The sequence below is a fragment of the Miniopterus natalensis genome, chromosome 9 (genome assembly GCF_054644295.1).
Source record: "Miniopterus natalensis isolate mMinNat1 chromosome 9, mMinNat1.hap1, whole genome shotgun sequence".
NCBI classification, from domain to species: Eukaryota; Metazoa; Chordata; class Mammalia; order Chiroptera; family Miniopteridae; genus Miniopterus; species Miniopterus natalensis.
In genome coordinates this window covers 82,096,990-82,112,254 of record NC_142089.1, presented here as the reverse complement: position 1 = coordinate 82,112,254, position 15,265 = coordinate 82,096,990, and the positions used below count along the sequence as shown (strand labels likewise).

At 49.6% G+C, this 15,265-nt stretch overlaps 1 protein-coding gene across 2 annotated transcripts; it reads left to right on the top strand.

Annotated features, from left to right (window-relative positions):
* Positions 1 to 334: 334 nt before the first annotated feature.
* Positions 335 to 8,082, top strand: SERPINB1 (serpin family B member 1). Of its 2 annotated transcripts, none has more exons than XM_087820699.1 (7): positions 335 to 412; positions 1,434 to 1,608; positions 3,529 to 3,666; positions 4,159 to 4,276; positions 5,157 to 5,299; positions 5,378 to 5,545; positions 6,938 to 8,082. In XM_087820699.1, exons 2-7 carry the CDS (start codon positions 1,441 to 1,443, stop codon positions 7,337 to 7,339), a joined length of 1,137 nt encoding a protein of 378 aa, XP_087676825.1. In that variant the 5' UTR covers positions 335 to 412; positions 1,434 to 1,440; the 3' UTR covers positions 7,340 to 8,082. The 2 variants fall into 2 exon arrangements, with proteins under 2 accessions (XP_087676825.1, XP_016075857.2); XM_016220371.2 differs by lacking the exon at positions 335 to 412 and adding an exon at positions 984 to 1,085.
* The last annotated feature ends 7,183 nt before the right edge of the window (positions 8,083 to 15,265 follow it).

Genomic DNA, 15,265 nt, shown 5'->3' with positions numbered 1-15,265 from the left:
GGGCCCTGCGGGCGCGGGATCCAGCAGCGACCGTCGGCTACGGAACCGGCCCTGCTCCGCCGGAGCCCGGAGCCCCCAGGAGACGGAACGCGGGGTACCCGCCTGCTTCGGAAGGGCCTATTTGCCCTCCAGGAGGCGGCGCACGAGGTCACCTGTCGTCCGCAGCTGGGCCGCCAGGGCCTGGCCGGAGATCCGCGTTCGGCTCGGCTCAGAGGGGCGCTGGTCGCACGCAGTCCGCCCGCACCCCGCTTCCCCGCGGAGCCCGACTCCCGGGGAGGCGCCTGGGGCGGGGCCGCCGCTGCGCCCGCCCCGCCCCCGCCCGTCCCGCGCCGGGCAGCCGCGCCCACTCTGCGTCTACTTAAGGGCGCCGCGGGCGCCGCCGGATCCGGACCCGGCCCAGGAGCGAGCCGCGGTAAGGCCCGCGGGCCCGGGGGGTGCGGGCGGCGGGCCCCGGGGGGGGGCGGGCCCGGGGTTACGGGCGGCGGGCCCCGGGGGGGGGGGCGGGCGCGCCGGAGGGGCTGCCGGGGGTCCGCGAGCCGCCCCGGCCCCGCCCGGCCCTCTCGGCCGCGTCCCCGCAGCGCCCCGGGTGCCCCCGCCTGCTCCCGCCCCGCCCCCGCCGTGCGCCCCCCCGCGGCAGCTCGGAGTCGGCAGCTCGGGGCGGGGGCTGCGGAGGACGGCGCCGGGCCCGCGGGCGGGGGGAGCGTCCCCTTCCCCGACTCCCGTCCTCGCCGCGCGGAGACTTTCCCCGGGCGCCGGGGCGGAGGGAGGCGGAGGGAGGAGCCCCGCGGTCCTGGAGGCGACTTCCCAGCAACGGCGGGAATCCTCGAGGTGTTACCCACACCCGAGCAGCCGCCTGTACGTGGGGAAGCCGAGGCTCCGAGGGTCGGGAGTGGGAAGCGCGCGGCCGGGCGGAGGTGGAAGGCCTGCCACCCCACCCCACCCCGGCCTGGCAGAGGACGCCTGCCCCCTGCTCCCTGGGGGCTGCCCTGACCCTGGGCCCTCTGCTGGGCTTTCAGACTCACCTGTACCAGCTGTGAGACTTGGGCACCTCTCTGAACATTAGCAACTGGGTCCCGAAAATTAGGGTAATTTACCCCTTTGCTGGAATTTGCTTCAATGAAGAGCAGGTAGCTGTGGTTTTCCCAAGAGAAACATTCTCATTCAGGTAAAGGGCGGGAAACCTGCCTGCTCCCAGCTGAGCAGGGAGGCGCAGTCCTGGCCCCACCGAGGCTCTGGGGTCCCTGGGCCTCACCCCTGGGTCTCTGAGGGACCCTCCCCAGCTATCCCTCCCCCCAGCTTTGTGCTGGTGAGACAGTGTGCTTGCCCTCCTGAAAAAAGAAAGAAAAGGAAGTGCAGGCTCCAGGGTGTTTCCCCGGAGGGCGACCTGGAGAAGCGCCGCTGCCTGATGTGTGCTGGGCCCTGTTCCGTTGCAGCCTCACCATGGAGCCGCTGAGCCTGGCCAACACCCGGTTCGCTGTGGACCTCTTCCGCACCCTGAACGAGAACAGCCCCACGGGCAACATCTTCATCTCCCCCATAAGCATTTCGTCGGCGCTGGCCATGATCTTTCTGGGGACCAGAGGCACAACCGCGGCTCAGATGTCCAAGGTCAGCAGAAACAGACCAAAGCAGGCTGCTCTCCTTGCGAGTCCCTGCGGAAAGTGGCACTGTATTTTAAAACTGCACTTGTGTGTTCCACAGCTGGCTATACACCGTGAGGCCAGACTTTCAGAAAAGCCCAAGGACAATTTGTTTTTATGAGGCTTTCATTCATGACTGAGTTTTACTGAGCACATACTATGTGCCAGGCACTGTTTTTGTTTGGCTGATGATGCAGTTAAGAAAGCTGCGGAAACCCCTGTGGTGTGTTGCTTCTATTCCAGGGGGGGAAATCTTTGACCGCATCTCCCCCGGACTAAGATTTTTCAGTTTCTGCTTTGCTTGTGACCTGCTACTCATAACGCCTGCTGTGTAGTGCCACTTTCAAGTACAAAATGACACATAGATAAATGCACCACAGTGGAGAAGTTGGTGGTCTTGCCTTTTTAAGGAAACAGGCGACCGTGTGGTTCAGTACTCCTGAGGCCTAGCCCTGTGCCTGGCACAGGTGCCTGTGTGGGCAGGAGGGTCTGCCAGGAGAGGAGAGGGTGAGGTGTGGCAGCTGCTGGGACGGGACCAGGCCCTGGGAGGTGTGGCAGGTCACTCTCACAGGGGTGAAGCAGCAATGATGCCTGCCTTCCTTCCACCCGGCCTTAATGGGCGTGGAGGGCACCTCTGTGCTGTGTGGTCTTTGTTTAATTATGAAAGGGGAACTCTGGCTTTCCTTGAAACTAGAGGAACAGAGTCCCAGAAGCCTGTCACAGATTATATGGTGCCTGTAACTAGGGAAGGTTGAACCCTGGATTCAAATTTATCCACCTATCCCAGCTGCAAAGCTTCTATTACTGCATTTTATGAAAAACCTGCCGTCTTTACCATGAAAGCATTTTAAAGTTTTCCAAAATTCAGTTTTTATTTTACCCCCTGGTACTAATGGTTAGTTGCTCTTGCAGGGTAATGTCAGCTTTTTTTTTTTTAATGAGATTTTAAAAATGTTTTTATTGATTTTAGAGAGAGAAGAAGGGGGGGAGAGAGAGAGAGAAACATCCATGAGAGAACCATTGATGGGCTGCCTCCTGCACACCCCCTACTGAGGATCAAGCCCAAACCTGGGCATGTGCCCTGACTGGGAATGGAACTAGCAACCTCTTGGTGCATGGGTCGACACTCAGCCACTGAGCCATACTGGCCAGGCGGTCAGCTTCTATTTTGTGGTTTTTCCAGGGACTGTATTACCTCAGCAAAGACTAGTTTTAAGGGTTACCCCACATTTCCATGAAAACAAATTGATCATAGCAACTGTGCAAACATTCCATATCTCAGGGAGTAATGACTTTGTACATTGTGTAGGTTTGTGTTTTGTGTGTGAAAATAAGGAACCAGCCCAGGCCTCATAAAACCATAAAGGGATGCTTGATTTGTAACATGGAAATTAAACTTTTGCTGAATGTTAAGTTTATAGATGTTTTTAAAGGAGTTACTGATGCTGATAGTGTAATTTAAAAATCCCCTCAGTCTGGAATATCTTTGTGTTCCTGCATAGGGGGTGATTCTTATTTTTACTGTTTATTTCTGAGAACTTTCAGTAAAACTATATTTGGTATAGAATTTACATATGAACATACCATTTATGATTATCTTTGGGGAAAAAAGCAGACATGTATAAATATTTAGCTTATTAACCACTCATATTTGTAGAACTATAATTATAACAGAGTGATATAAAAACAGCTTCTAATGTTATCATTATGTCTCACAGAGCTACAAATTTTAGATTCTCTACTCTCCAATGAAAAATTAATAAACTATTGGGCTGGGAATTATTAATAATTAGTAATAAAGCATATTAATTTAATTTGATAGAAGCAAATGCCAAGGAATCAGTTTCAAAATAAATGGTTATAGAAAAAAATGTTTTCTTTATTTTAGACTCTTTACTTTGATGCAGTTAAGGAGATTCATTCCAGATTTCAGAGTCTGAATGCTGACATCAACAAGGACGGAGCTCCCTATATCTTGAAACTTGCTAATAGGTTATACGGAGAGAAGACCTATAATTTCCTCCCTGTAAGTACTTTACATTCATGCTCTAAAACTCAGTGGACAATGCAGACGGTTTTCAGCACAATAAGTCACAGAAGTCAGTTTTTATTTTTATAAACATTCAGAAAAATGATACAGAATTAAAACATATGACGGTATCCCCATTAATTGTTATGATTTCCTTTGAGGTCTTCTGAGGAAAAGATCGGCCCTGGCTATTTCACTAAAGCAAGAGGGAATTCCATTAATTCCCTTCCGGGAACAGTCAGTGTATACTCACTCATGAAAATGGTAGAGGTTAGAAAAGAATTGGTACATTTTCTACAACACCATAACTGCTGAACTGTACACTTAAAATGCTTAAGATGGTAAATTTAATGTGTTTTTTACTAAACTGCAAAAAGTATAAGGGTTAGGATAATTTCTGTTGCTTTTAAGGATTTTCGAAAACCATTTCTGTGTGTAAGAGGAGTTATTCATGATTTTCTTACACTTTTTTTAAAATTAAAAAACCAGGATTTCTTAGCTTCGACTCAGAAAATGTATGGTGCTGAGCTGGCCAGTGTGGATTTTCAGCATGCCTCTGAGGGTGCAAGAAAGACCATAAATGAGTGGGTCGAAGGGCAGACAGAAGGTAAGAGGCTTCCCTCCTTCCACCTTCCAGCCTGCAGACCATCCCCGCCCTTGGCCCTCCTCCTGCCCCGGGGAAGCTGCCACTGCCCAGTGCCAGACAGCTTTCCAGTGTAGGGATTCCTCAAAGTGGGGACTTCAGCATGATTTCACTGGAGCAGCTAAATATTTCCCCCATAAGTTCACAAAACTACATTTTAAAATTAAAACTAACATTGGATGTAGGATGAACAGGAAAAAGCTTTGAGGAAAATCCATCTGGCCCAAATTATGGACAAGAATATTCTCGTACCTGTGACTCTCGCTGCTGCGGCCGCAGGTGTTCGGCAGACGCCTGTCTAAGCGCTCGGCGGGTGGCGGGACTGGCTGTCTCAGCCCTCCCCTCCCCGCACCGCGACTCTGCAGTCTGCTCCAGGCTCCAGACGGCTCCAGCCCCTGCGCGCCCGTTCCTCACGGTCACGCCGTGGCCGCAGGGGAACTTGGGCTCAGTGGAGTAACTGTCCTTCCCTTCAGATATGTGTTACAGCCTTTTCTGTGAGAGCAACTTCCACTCGGAGGCTTTGAAGAAGTGATTTATTCACTAGCGACTAAAGTCATTTTCATTAAGGAACAATTTTTATGCCTGAAAAAGAATGACCGTTCACAAGATAAGGCTCATTGTTTCTCAAACACTATAGAAAGGATTGTCCTATTTTTAGCCCTTAAACCCTTTAGTTGGTTTATTTAAAGTCGAAACACCCTGGTAGGCTTTCCTAAGTTAACATGTTAAAGGAAATGAAATAAAAAGTGTGAGTTTAAATAGAATTTCAGTGCTGATCAAAGGTCAGTTCAAATATGGAATTCTGATATGTGAATTTTTTTTAAAGCTTACTTTATCTTTTTAGGGAAAATTCCGGAGTTGTTGGCTGCAGGTGTGGTTGATAATATGACTAAACTTGTGCTAGTTAATGCCATCTATTTCAAGGGAAAGTGGGAGGAGCAATTCAGTAAAACCAACACGACCGATGCTCCTTTCAGGTTGAATAAGGTGAGTTGATGTAACTGTAAAAGTACCGTTTGCTCCAAGAGACTGCAGATAATGTGACTTGTTTTTTCAAATGTTCAGAAAGACACAAAAACAGTGAAAATGATGTATCAGAAGAAGAAATTTCTGTATGGCTACATCGAGGACCTTCAGTGCCGTGTGCTGGAGCTGCCTTACCAAGGCAGGGAGCTCAGCATGGTCATCCTGCTGCCCGATGACATCGAGGACGAGGCCACGGGTCTGAAGAAGGTAACAGCTCCCTCGCCCGTGCTTTCTGTTTCCTTCTGGTAGATCGATTCTCCTTGTGTGCACGCTGTGTGGCAGCCGCCCATCAATGTTTGCTACCCTGAAGCCCTAAGTTTAACTTTTCGGCTACTGTCAGGGAGTAGTTGTGGTGGGGGTCATCGAAAGATCCACATTAACTTTAACATCAGTCAGTGGCAGCTCACAGAGACTTTCTTAAATCAGCCTTAGAGGAAAATGCAGTAAAATTAGAATTCCTATATTGAAACAAATTTTTTAAAATTAAAAACCCCAAAACATGTATAATAGATAGTTTCATCTTTTACTATGCGGTCCTGTTGTTACACTACTCATTCTCATCGCAATTCTTACAGATTGTGAATTAAATTTCTAAGAGCTACATGGTAGCAAAGACCCATGTAACACACTAGCTTGAAAGTCAAGCCTGTTTTCTAATATGAACGTTGTATGACCTTTCTATTTTATTTCATTTAAAGATGATTCCATTTCTTGCCAGGCTAGGACTAGGTAAAATTGACGATTATGGTTTTTCTTTAGTGTCTGTAGCCTGCTGTGTGGCTTTTCTCTATTGTCTCCCTAACCAAACTTGTTATCAGGAAGAGGCCTAATATTCGCATTTGCATGTATGAAGTATGCATTAAAATCAGCGTGTTCCTTATTTTAATTGTATTTCCATATTTGTCTCTTCTCTGATTATGAAAAGAAACTCTGCAGCCCCATGAAAGGGATAGTCACATCAGCAGAACAAGTGGGATGGTGCTTCCGTTCTAGTCGGATAGTGGTAGTAATAATAGTAATGACGATAATGACATTTTGGTGGCACTTACTCTGTGCCAAGTGCTTTGCATACATTAACTCATTTCATGCTCACAACAACGCTGTAAGGTAGATACCATTACCCCTCCTCTCCCCCCATTTTAGAAGAGGAACTAGGCCCTTTACTTCAGCACAGTGAGGTTCACAGATAACCATGGTGATCAGTAGGGTTCAGAATAAATAGAATAGAAGAAAACTTTTAAATTTACCTTGCACCAGTCAACCAGTTCAAGCAATAACAGCCACTGTGGCTGATGACAGTCATCCAGTGTGGTAGGGTTTAGGAAAGCCTGGGCGGGTGGGTGGATGGGTGGATAGTTGAAGGATCCGATGTCCAGTGTCCCTGTTGCTTAGGCCCTTGAGGGCTTGGAACACAGCTCTGTTCTATTATCCCCAATTGATGAAAAGAAGAGAAATGAAATCCCCCAAACAGAATCTGTTTTGGCACAAAACATGAAGGACACTAATTAGCAACTGATCCCGTGGGTCCGTTCACTTAAATAACGCTTCATTACCTTGCTCACGTGAGCCAGCTCTCACCTCTTCTTCTTCTCATTCCAGATCGAGGAACAACTGACCTTGGAGAAACTGCATGAGTGGACCAGACCTGAGAATCTGGGTCTCATCGAAGTCAACGTCCAGCTGCCCAGGTTCAAGATGGAAGAAAGCTACAACCTCACCTCTCACCTGGCCCGCCTGGGGGTAGAGGATCTCTTTACTAGCAAGGCTGATCTGTCGGGCATGTCAGAAGCCAGAGATCTTTTTGTATCAAAAGTTGTCCACAAGTCTTTTGTGGAAGTAAATGAGGAGGGCACCGAGGCGGCGGCCGCCACAGCAGGCATCGCCACCTTCTGCATGCTTATGCCAGAGGAAGACTTTGTGGCCGACCATCCATTCATTTTCTTCATTCGACACAATCCCTCAAGTAACATCTTGTTCTTAGGCAGACTCTCTTCCCCTTAGAGACTCTGGAAATACAAGGCCACACTCAGCTGTATTACCGGCACTTTCAATGGTGATAGTTTTCATGTATCTTCAGCAATAAACCTACCATTCCAAAACAAACCTTTAATTTCCTTTGTAAGGTCAATTCTGCTGGCTGTTTACACCCAGTATCTTTGGCATGGATCTATTTCCCTTTTTTTATATTGGAAACTTTCAGTGATTGCTTTTGAATGCATCAATCAGATGTGTAGATCCTTGACAGTGTAGTGATCTTGATAGCTGTGGGGAAAATTATAATACTGTAGTTTACTTCACAGAGAGACTTCTGGGAACCATAATAGGGAAACACTGTGATTGTTGAAGGGGCACAAAAGCGGGTATTCAATCGAAGCAGGAGAGCAGCCCAATTAAGGGTTGGATTATGAAGACACCGTTGCCGTGGCCAGTGTTCCTGACCCTTCGCCCTGCAGGCTGTGTGTCCTGTTGCAGCCCTTCTGTTCTGAACCGTTCAGGGGCCACCTGGTGGTACTCTGCCCTCCCTTTTTCATTCCCTGTTTTCCCACCTGATAGGTAGTTTGGGTGGGATCATGAGTGGAGAAGTAGGTGTCTTACCTTAAAAGGTCAAGAAACTGCAAAAAGAAGAATGTAGCAGGAGAGACTGTTAAGCAGAGAGGGTTTGCAAAGATCTCGCTGCTCAGCGGCTTCTTGTGTCTTTTCTGACAGGCTCTTGACTTCCAGCGTCTGATAGGACTGATGGCAATGGGATGGTGGGAGGCAGTGCTGGGTGGGGGAGGGGCTCTTTGATCATAAACCTTCGTCAAAAGCACTCCTTGGAATGGGGCTCGAAGCGCTGCATTTTCTTGCTCCCTCAAGCTGGTGGGCTGGCTAATAACGTTTCCCAAGATTCTGCTAGCCAGGCTGATCTCAGTGGTCGTGTTTCTACCCAAGCTCGGAGAAGACAGGACTATAAAATGGGGTTCTTGGACTGGCAGTACTGACATCCATGATGAGAGTCAGTGACTCTGCCCGGCCGGGTGTGGCTCGGGTTGAGCGTCGACCTAGGATTCAGGTTATCAGGGTTCAATTCCCAGTCAGGGCACATGCCCTGGTTGCATGACTCTCTCATCACTGATGTCTATCTCTCTCCCTCTCCTTTCCTCTCTCTGAAATCAATAAAGATATATTTAAAAAAAAGAAAAGAAAAAAAGAAGAGAGTCAGTGACTCCATGGAATAAATAAAAGATTTTAGCAAATCCCCTGTTGGCAAGCTTTCCTTCCTTTTTTTCTTAAAATACTAGCACCTACCACATATCAGGCTCTCAGCTATAGAAGAAATAAGAAAAGCAATAGTCACTACATTCTGTAATTCTTCTCTTTGGGCTCCTTATCCTAAAATCTACTCAGTGATTTAGAGTAAATCGTGCTAATCAAGTAGAAACTGAATTCCAGGGCCCCAAGCAGCTCTGCTCAAAGCCGCCTTTTTATATATGAGGGAATAGGCTCGTGGACCAGTTGAAGGTTATAACAACTAATAAATTCCAGAGCAGATGGTAGAATCCAATTTATATTTTATGTGAGAACATCTCCCTCTTGTAATGGTGAACTAGGTAATGTGGACCTCCTAACACAACTAAAAAACCAAACCAAGCAGGCTCCCACCCAAAGGCAAAGGAGAGCTGACGTGATTATGAAGAATTACTCAGCAATGCAGGATAAATTGGCGACTATGGAAATTGGGGCTACTTTAGCTGCAGGGGCATTTTCCAATCCAAAAGGGGTAAATAAGACTTGAAGTGGGGATTTCAATGACAGTTAAGGGCAGGCAGGCAGGCAGGCAGAGAGCCTGTTAAGGGTGGAGACCCCGTTGTAACTTGTGTGCTTTCATTTAGCTGCCTGAGAGCTACACTCCAGGGTTATGAGTGAAACAGCTCACAATGCTGCCCTGAGGTAAGACCTAGGACAGTACCCAAAATTCTAGTCTCTGGGATTGGGTTACATCTCTTCTGGTTTGTTACTACCCAGAGGCACATGGAGGAAGCAAACAACAATCATCTCTGGGCAAGACTACCCATAAACCTCAAATTATGTTTATATTCAGCTTTTAAAATACACTACCCAGCACATAATGAAAAATAACTGGATGGGTGAGGGGTCATGACAACATGAATAAAAATCACAAAAAATAAATAATGCAAACAGAAGTACAGAGGCGCCCAGCCGGGCGTGGCTCAGCGGTTGAGCGTTGACCTAGGATCCAGGCAATGAGGGTTTGATTCCTGTCCAGGACACATGCCCGGGTTGCGGGCTGCAGCCGATAAATGACTCTCTCATCATTGATGTTCCTATTTCTCTCTCCCTCTCCTTTCCTCTCTCTGAAATCAATAAAGATATATTTAAAAAAAAAAAGTACAGGGGCTCCAAATATTGGAATCATCACACACAATAAAACAACACTGTTTTCTATGATCAAGTCGATAAAAGACAAGGTTAAAAATTTCAGCAGATAACTAGAAATTTAGAAGAGACACTGCATATTTGAATAAAAATGAAATAAAAATCCTAGAATTCAAAAATTGAACACTGCATGAACTAAATAGATAACATTTATCAACAAATTAGACAGGAAAAAGTGAATTGTCAGACCAGAAGAAATTATAATTCTTTCCAGAAAGACAATTATAGTAAGCAGAGCCTAGAAAAATAAAACAATGGAAAATATAAAAGGAAGGGTAAGAAGCTCAAAATGGTAAGAAGATGATTGACAGCAAAAGAGAAGATGCGGCAGTATGGCAAGAAGGATACTGAAAGATCTAACATTCAAAATGTGAGTTCTAAAACACATAAACATCAGTTCACAGGCTAGGGTCCCACTCAGCCCCAAGCCGGATACTGCAGAGAAGTCCACCTCCAGTCACAGTCTAGCGAAGCGGCTGAAGTCCAAAGGCTGTAAGCGGTGGTCGTACAGGAAATAAGATGAAACAGCTGCAGTAAGAGGACAGCGCCGCCAGAGCAGCAGCGGTTAGGACAACGCCGGGGTCAGCAGGGGTGAGAGCCGGAGGCTGCAGGCCGATGGACACGCTGAGAAGAGCACCGACAAGAGCCCTGCCAACCCAGTTATTCTGTACCCAGGAAAAACATTCCTCAGGATGTTTCAGACAGAGCTCACCCTCAGCAAACTGTAAAAAAATCCCAGAGAGTCTTACTTACGCAAAAGGAGCGTCGGAGTTGTAAGAGACCAAGGAGCAGGGAAGAGCGTAAACATGAATTTAAATAAATATTGACCGTATGAAACCACAGTAATGTCTGCAGAGTTCCAAACGCAAGGTTAAACCCGCCGCGGCTGGGGAAGGGCCGCGCAGGCAGCTCCCTAAGGCCGCGTGGCCTGCGGGAGTGAGCGCTGGCGCCGGGCTGCGTGGGCCTCGGGCCCGCAGGTCGCCTGGGAGCCGGCACCGCAGCACCGCAGCCCTGGGGCGGGCAGAGGCGGGCCGCTGCGGGACGCTGCGCGCAGCACAGGACACCGGGTACCCGCGTCCTGGCCACCGTGGCCAGAAGGCTATCCCTAAGGAACTAACAGTGAAGGCAGAGCAGGTCCCTACTGCACCGGACACGGCCGACAAGCCGGCCCAATAATCCCCGAGTTCCCACAGGAGGAACCAACCAGCCACGCTCGGGCCACGCATAGCCCCGCCACTCACTGTGAGACGCTGTGTTTAACTCGGTCCTTTTGTGCGGCTAAAGGTCCCCCTTGTGTCCTGTACCAGAAGCTGACAGCCTGACAAATTCTTGGAAACCCCTGCCCGCAGTGCCTGTGGCCCCTGAGCATACAGTGAGGGAGCTGAGGGGCTGCAGCTCGGCTCCCACGTGGGTGCGGCCCGCAGCCGCCGCCGCCGGCCAGCTAAGGAAGGGTCCAGAATTCAGACACAAACTCTGGGGTCGCCTGTCGCGGGTCCCCCAGGACACCGGCAATGGGGGCTGTGCGTCTGACTGACGTGTTGTGAAGCTGTAGGTTTCGTCAGTGGTTTGGGGGTGACCTTCCTGCCTGCGAGAGCGCGGGGCGCTGTGAGGCGGCGTGACTCGCCCTCGGGGCCCAGCAGCGCCCCGGCCGCGCGGAAGGCGCCGCGCGGAGTCCACGCTACAGCTCACGCACCTGACAGAGGTTCTTAAAACGCATCCGGAGCTGGGTGGCACCTATCTGTAGGATCGTGTTAATTTGGCAAGTCGAGGATGCATTCTGTATGGTCTAAGGTAGCCAAAAGAAGGATAGCAAAGGGGTTTATAACTTCCAGAATAAACCAAAGAAAAAAAGAAAACACACACAATCAACCCAAAAACAGGAAAGAAAAAAGAGAAAAAGATACACAGAACATGAATGACAAAAGGCAAGATATCACATTAAACCCCAAATATGTAAGTCATTATTTAAAATGTAAAATGACTAAATATTCCAGTTAAAAGACAAAACGGTTACGCTAGATTGAAAAATACTATATAGTGTCTACAGAAAAGAATCTATAACATAAAAATAGAATTTAAAACAAAAGAATGGAAAAGATATATGATTAAACACTAACCATAAAAGTAGACGTAGCGCGGCCGCGTGGCTCAGCGGTGAGCGTGGACCCGGGACGGGAGATGGCAGTCAGGCGCCGGGCAGGCCCACGCGGTGCGGGCTCCATGCCCAGAGGGGCCGTGAGGGGGCAGCCCATCACTGACCCTCTCATCACTGATGTTCCTCTCTCCCTCTCCCTTCCTTTCTCTGAAATAAAGAGATATATATATTTTTGCCCAGCCAGGTGTGGCTCAGCGGTTGAGCATTGACCTAGGATCCAGGAGATCGGGGTTCGATTCCCGGTCAGGGCACATGCCTGGGTTTTGGGCTCCATCAGTGATTCTCTCATCATTGATGTTTCTATTTCTCTCTCTCCCTTTACCTTCCTCTCTCTGAAATCAATAAAGATTTATTTAAAATAAAAAATAAAAAGATATACATATTTTTTAAAAGTAGACGTAGCTCTACATATTATGCAAAATACGTTTTCCTATTCCAGTGATAGAAACAGCCACTTTGTAATGATAAAAGGATTAAGTTCACTAGGAAAATATAACAATTCTAAATCTGTATGCACCCAATAAGAAGCCCTCAAAATGAAACAAAAATAGAAAACAATTAAAGGAGGAATTAGTTGGCAATTTGACAAGATAAGGATGCATGTTGTCATCACTTATTCAAAATTAATGAAGATCCTAACTGATATAGTAACTCAAGAAAAATAAAATATATAATAATTTGAAAGTAAGAGCAAACCTTATAATATTTCAGATGAATATTTTCATCTAAAGTCTAAATTATCAGAATTTAAAAGTGAGTTAAGTAAGGTGTTGCTGGTTACAAGTACAATTTACACAGCTAAGGTGTATTTCTATGTGATATCAAGTTTTAAAAAATGTTTTAAAAAGCATTTATAATGATGTCAAAAAAATTCAAATGCCTAGGATAAATCCAACAAAAGATGTTAAGAAATTCTATACAGGAAACTCTAAGATTATTGAGAGAAAATAAAGCAGCTCTAAATAAGTGGAAAACTATACCGTGCGCATGGTTCGTTATTTTAAATATGCCGCGGGATCGGCACAGTCAGTGCCACTGCGACGCAAAGAGCGGTCTGCGGCGTCGCGCTGGGCTTGGGAACCGCGGCGAGCGCGGAGGCCGCGTCCCGACGGCCCCGCGCGGCCCAGGCGGGGACGTGCGCGGGACGAGGCCGCGCGGGACCGGGACCGTCGGCGGCGCAGCAGAGGCGCGGGCGCGGCCCCGCCTTCCCGGGGCAGCGCGGCCCCCGAGCCCCCCTCGGCCGCGGTGCGGGCGACGCCCCCTTACGCTCCGGGCTCGGTCACCGCGAGCGGGTCGCGCGGCGGCACGTGTCCGACGGGCGCGGCGCTGCCGGGGTGGGGTGGGGTGGGGGTGGGGGTGTCACGGACTCGTTCCGGAGCGTCGGGGCGCCCGTGGGGACATGTTCGAGCTGACCCTGCGTTAAACCCAGACAGGGTGCGGGGCAGACCCAGGTGTGGAAGCAAGGCGGTAGCTTTTAGGGGAGCCTATAAAATGCAGCCCCAGGTGCGCGGGGAGACTGCGGTGCTTTCGGCTGGGTCTATCCCGCGGCATTTGCGCATTTCCGACGTGAGCTGAGCCACGTGGAAGTGAGGAGCTCAGTTCCACAGAGCAGATCGTGGAGAGAATGGAAGCGGCCCCGGGACAGCGCGTGTGCGGCCCCAGAGGGGGCATCGAGGGCAGGTCCCGGGGGCGCAGCCCCGGAGCCTCCCCCTGTCCCCAGGCGCGGCCCGGGGGGGGGGCGCCCCTCAGGGGGGCTCCCGGGGGCCCGCCGGGCTCACGGAAACGAGCGAAAATCCGGGGCCTCGCCGCCGGTTCCACGGGGGGCCTCTCACTACCCGCACTTGGGGGAGCCCGCGCCACCCCCGCCCCTAACGGAGCCCCCGGCGCCCCACCCGCGGGCGGGCCCCCCCGCGGTCAGAGCGCGCCCCGCGCCCGTCCTCGCCGGCGGGAGGAGCAACGTCCTGACCGCTCAGGGCGGCGACCACGCGTCGAGGATCGGAGGCCTCCCGCGGACAAAGCCGTCGGGGCCGGAAAGGGGCCTCACGCGAGCACGTCGGCTCCCGGCTCCGGGCGCGGCCCTCCCGCCGGACCCCGCGCTCCCGGGGAGCGGCCCGAGTGTGGCCGAGCGAGCGGCGGAGCCGAGCGGAGCGGACGGGCCGGGAGCCGAGCGCCCCGAGCGGAGCGGAGCTGCCCGGCCGCGCCGCGCACAGTTGAGCTGCTCTGCGCGGAGTCCAGCTTCTGCTCCACCGCCGTCCACACTGGGGGTTCCTGTTAGCGCCGGACTGGCACCTGTGCCCCTCGGCTGACACGGGCCACCGCTAGAAAAAGTCTGTGGAAGACGCCCAGACTTCGTGAAGTCACGGTTCGGGAGCACTGGCTTCCAAATACGTTCAGAGTTTTCATATACCAGGAGCGCTGCCCTAGATCACCTAGAGGAGGTGGCGCCCATCCTGAGAGAACAAGGGGGAATCTGGTTGGGTGTCACAAAATGAAGAGTGCTGTTAAAATCACAGAAATTAAGTCAAGTATACGGTGTGGTTTCTGCCTTGGTCTGATTCTTTAAACAGATTACGGCCATGTTTTTGCCATCCCAAATTCCTCCTTACTCAGAATGAGCCTGAACATAGCTATTCTTCCAGCTCAGGGCAGGAGAGACTCATAGAACTTCATGAGGAATTAAGTTCCCTGGGGCTCCGTGCATGGCATTTGTATTAACACCAACCTCATGCAATAGGAGGTATTATCTTCATTCTAGATGAGAGTAAGTAACCTGCCTGGATCTCAGCGAAGGACAGGGACTCCTGCCTCAGGGCTCTGCAGGAAGATCATCCGGATTCACCATAAGCTGCAGGCCCCGAGGTTCACCGCTGGGTTTCATGCAGAGGGCTGAGAAATGCGTTCTAATCTATTCAAATAGATTCACGTCTTTCAGTATTAATGTTATGCTTTCACCTTTAGCTGTGAATCTCAGCCAATTAAGATGAAATCTTCAATAATTTGACAATATCAAATAAACTTGCTTTTGAAAAGACAGAGTGTAACCAGAATTGCAGGAGGTAAATGGCATCTCAGTAGAACCTGCTGAGTCATCATTTTTCACAAGTTCAACTCCCTGTTCCCCACCGATGTCACTACCAAGAGCAGAGATCTCTACAAGAAATTGTACATCTGGTTAGATAAGAAATACTAGAGGACAAATTTGTCATTTTAGAAAATAATTCAGGACTGTGACAGGATATGTTCTATTTCAACCTTGGAGAGGTCAATAACTGATAAACATGTCCAGATTATGGAGTATAAAAGCATTTCTTCATCTAAACTCTCAGCTTTCTAAT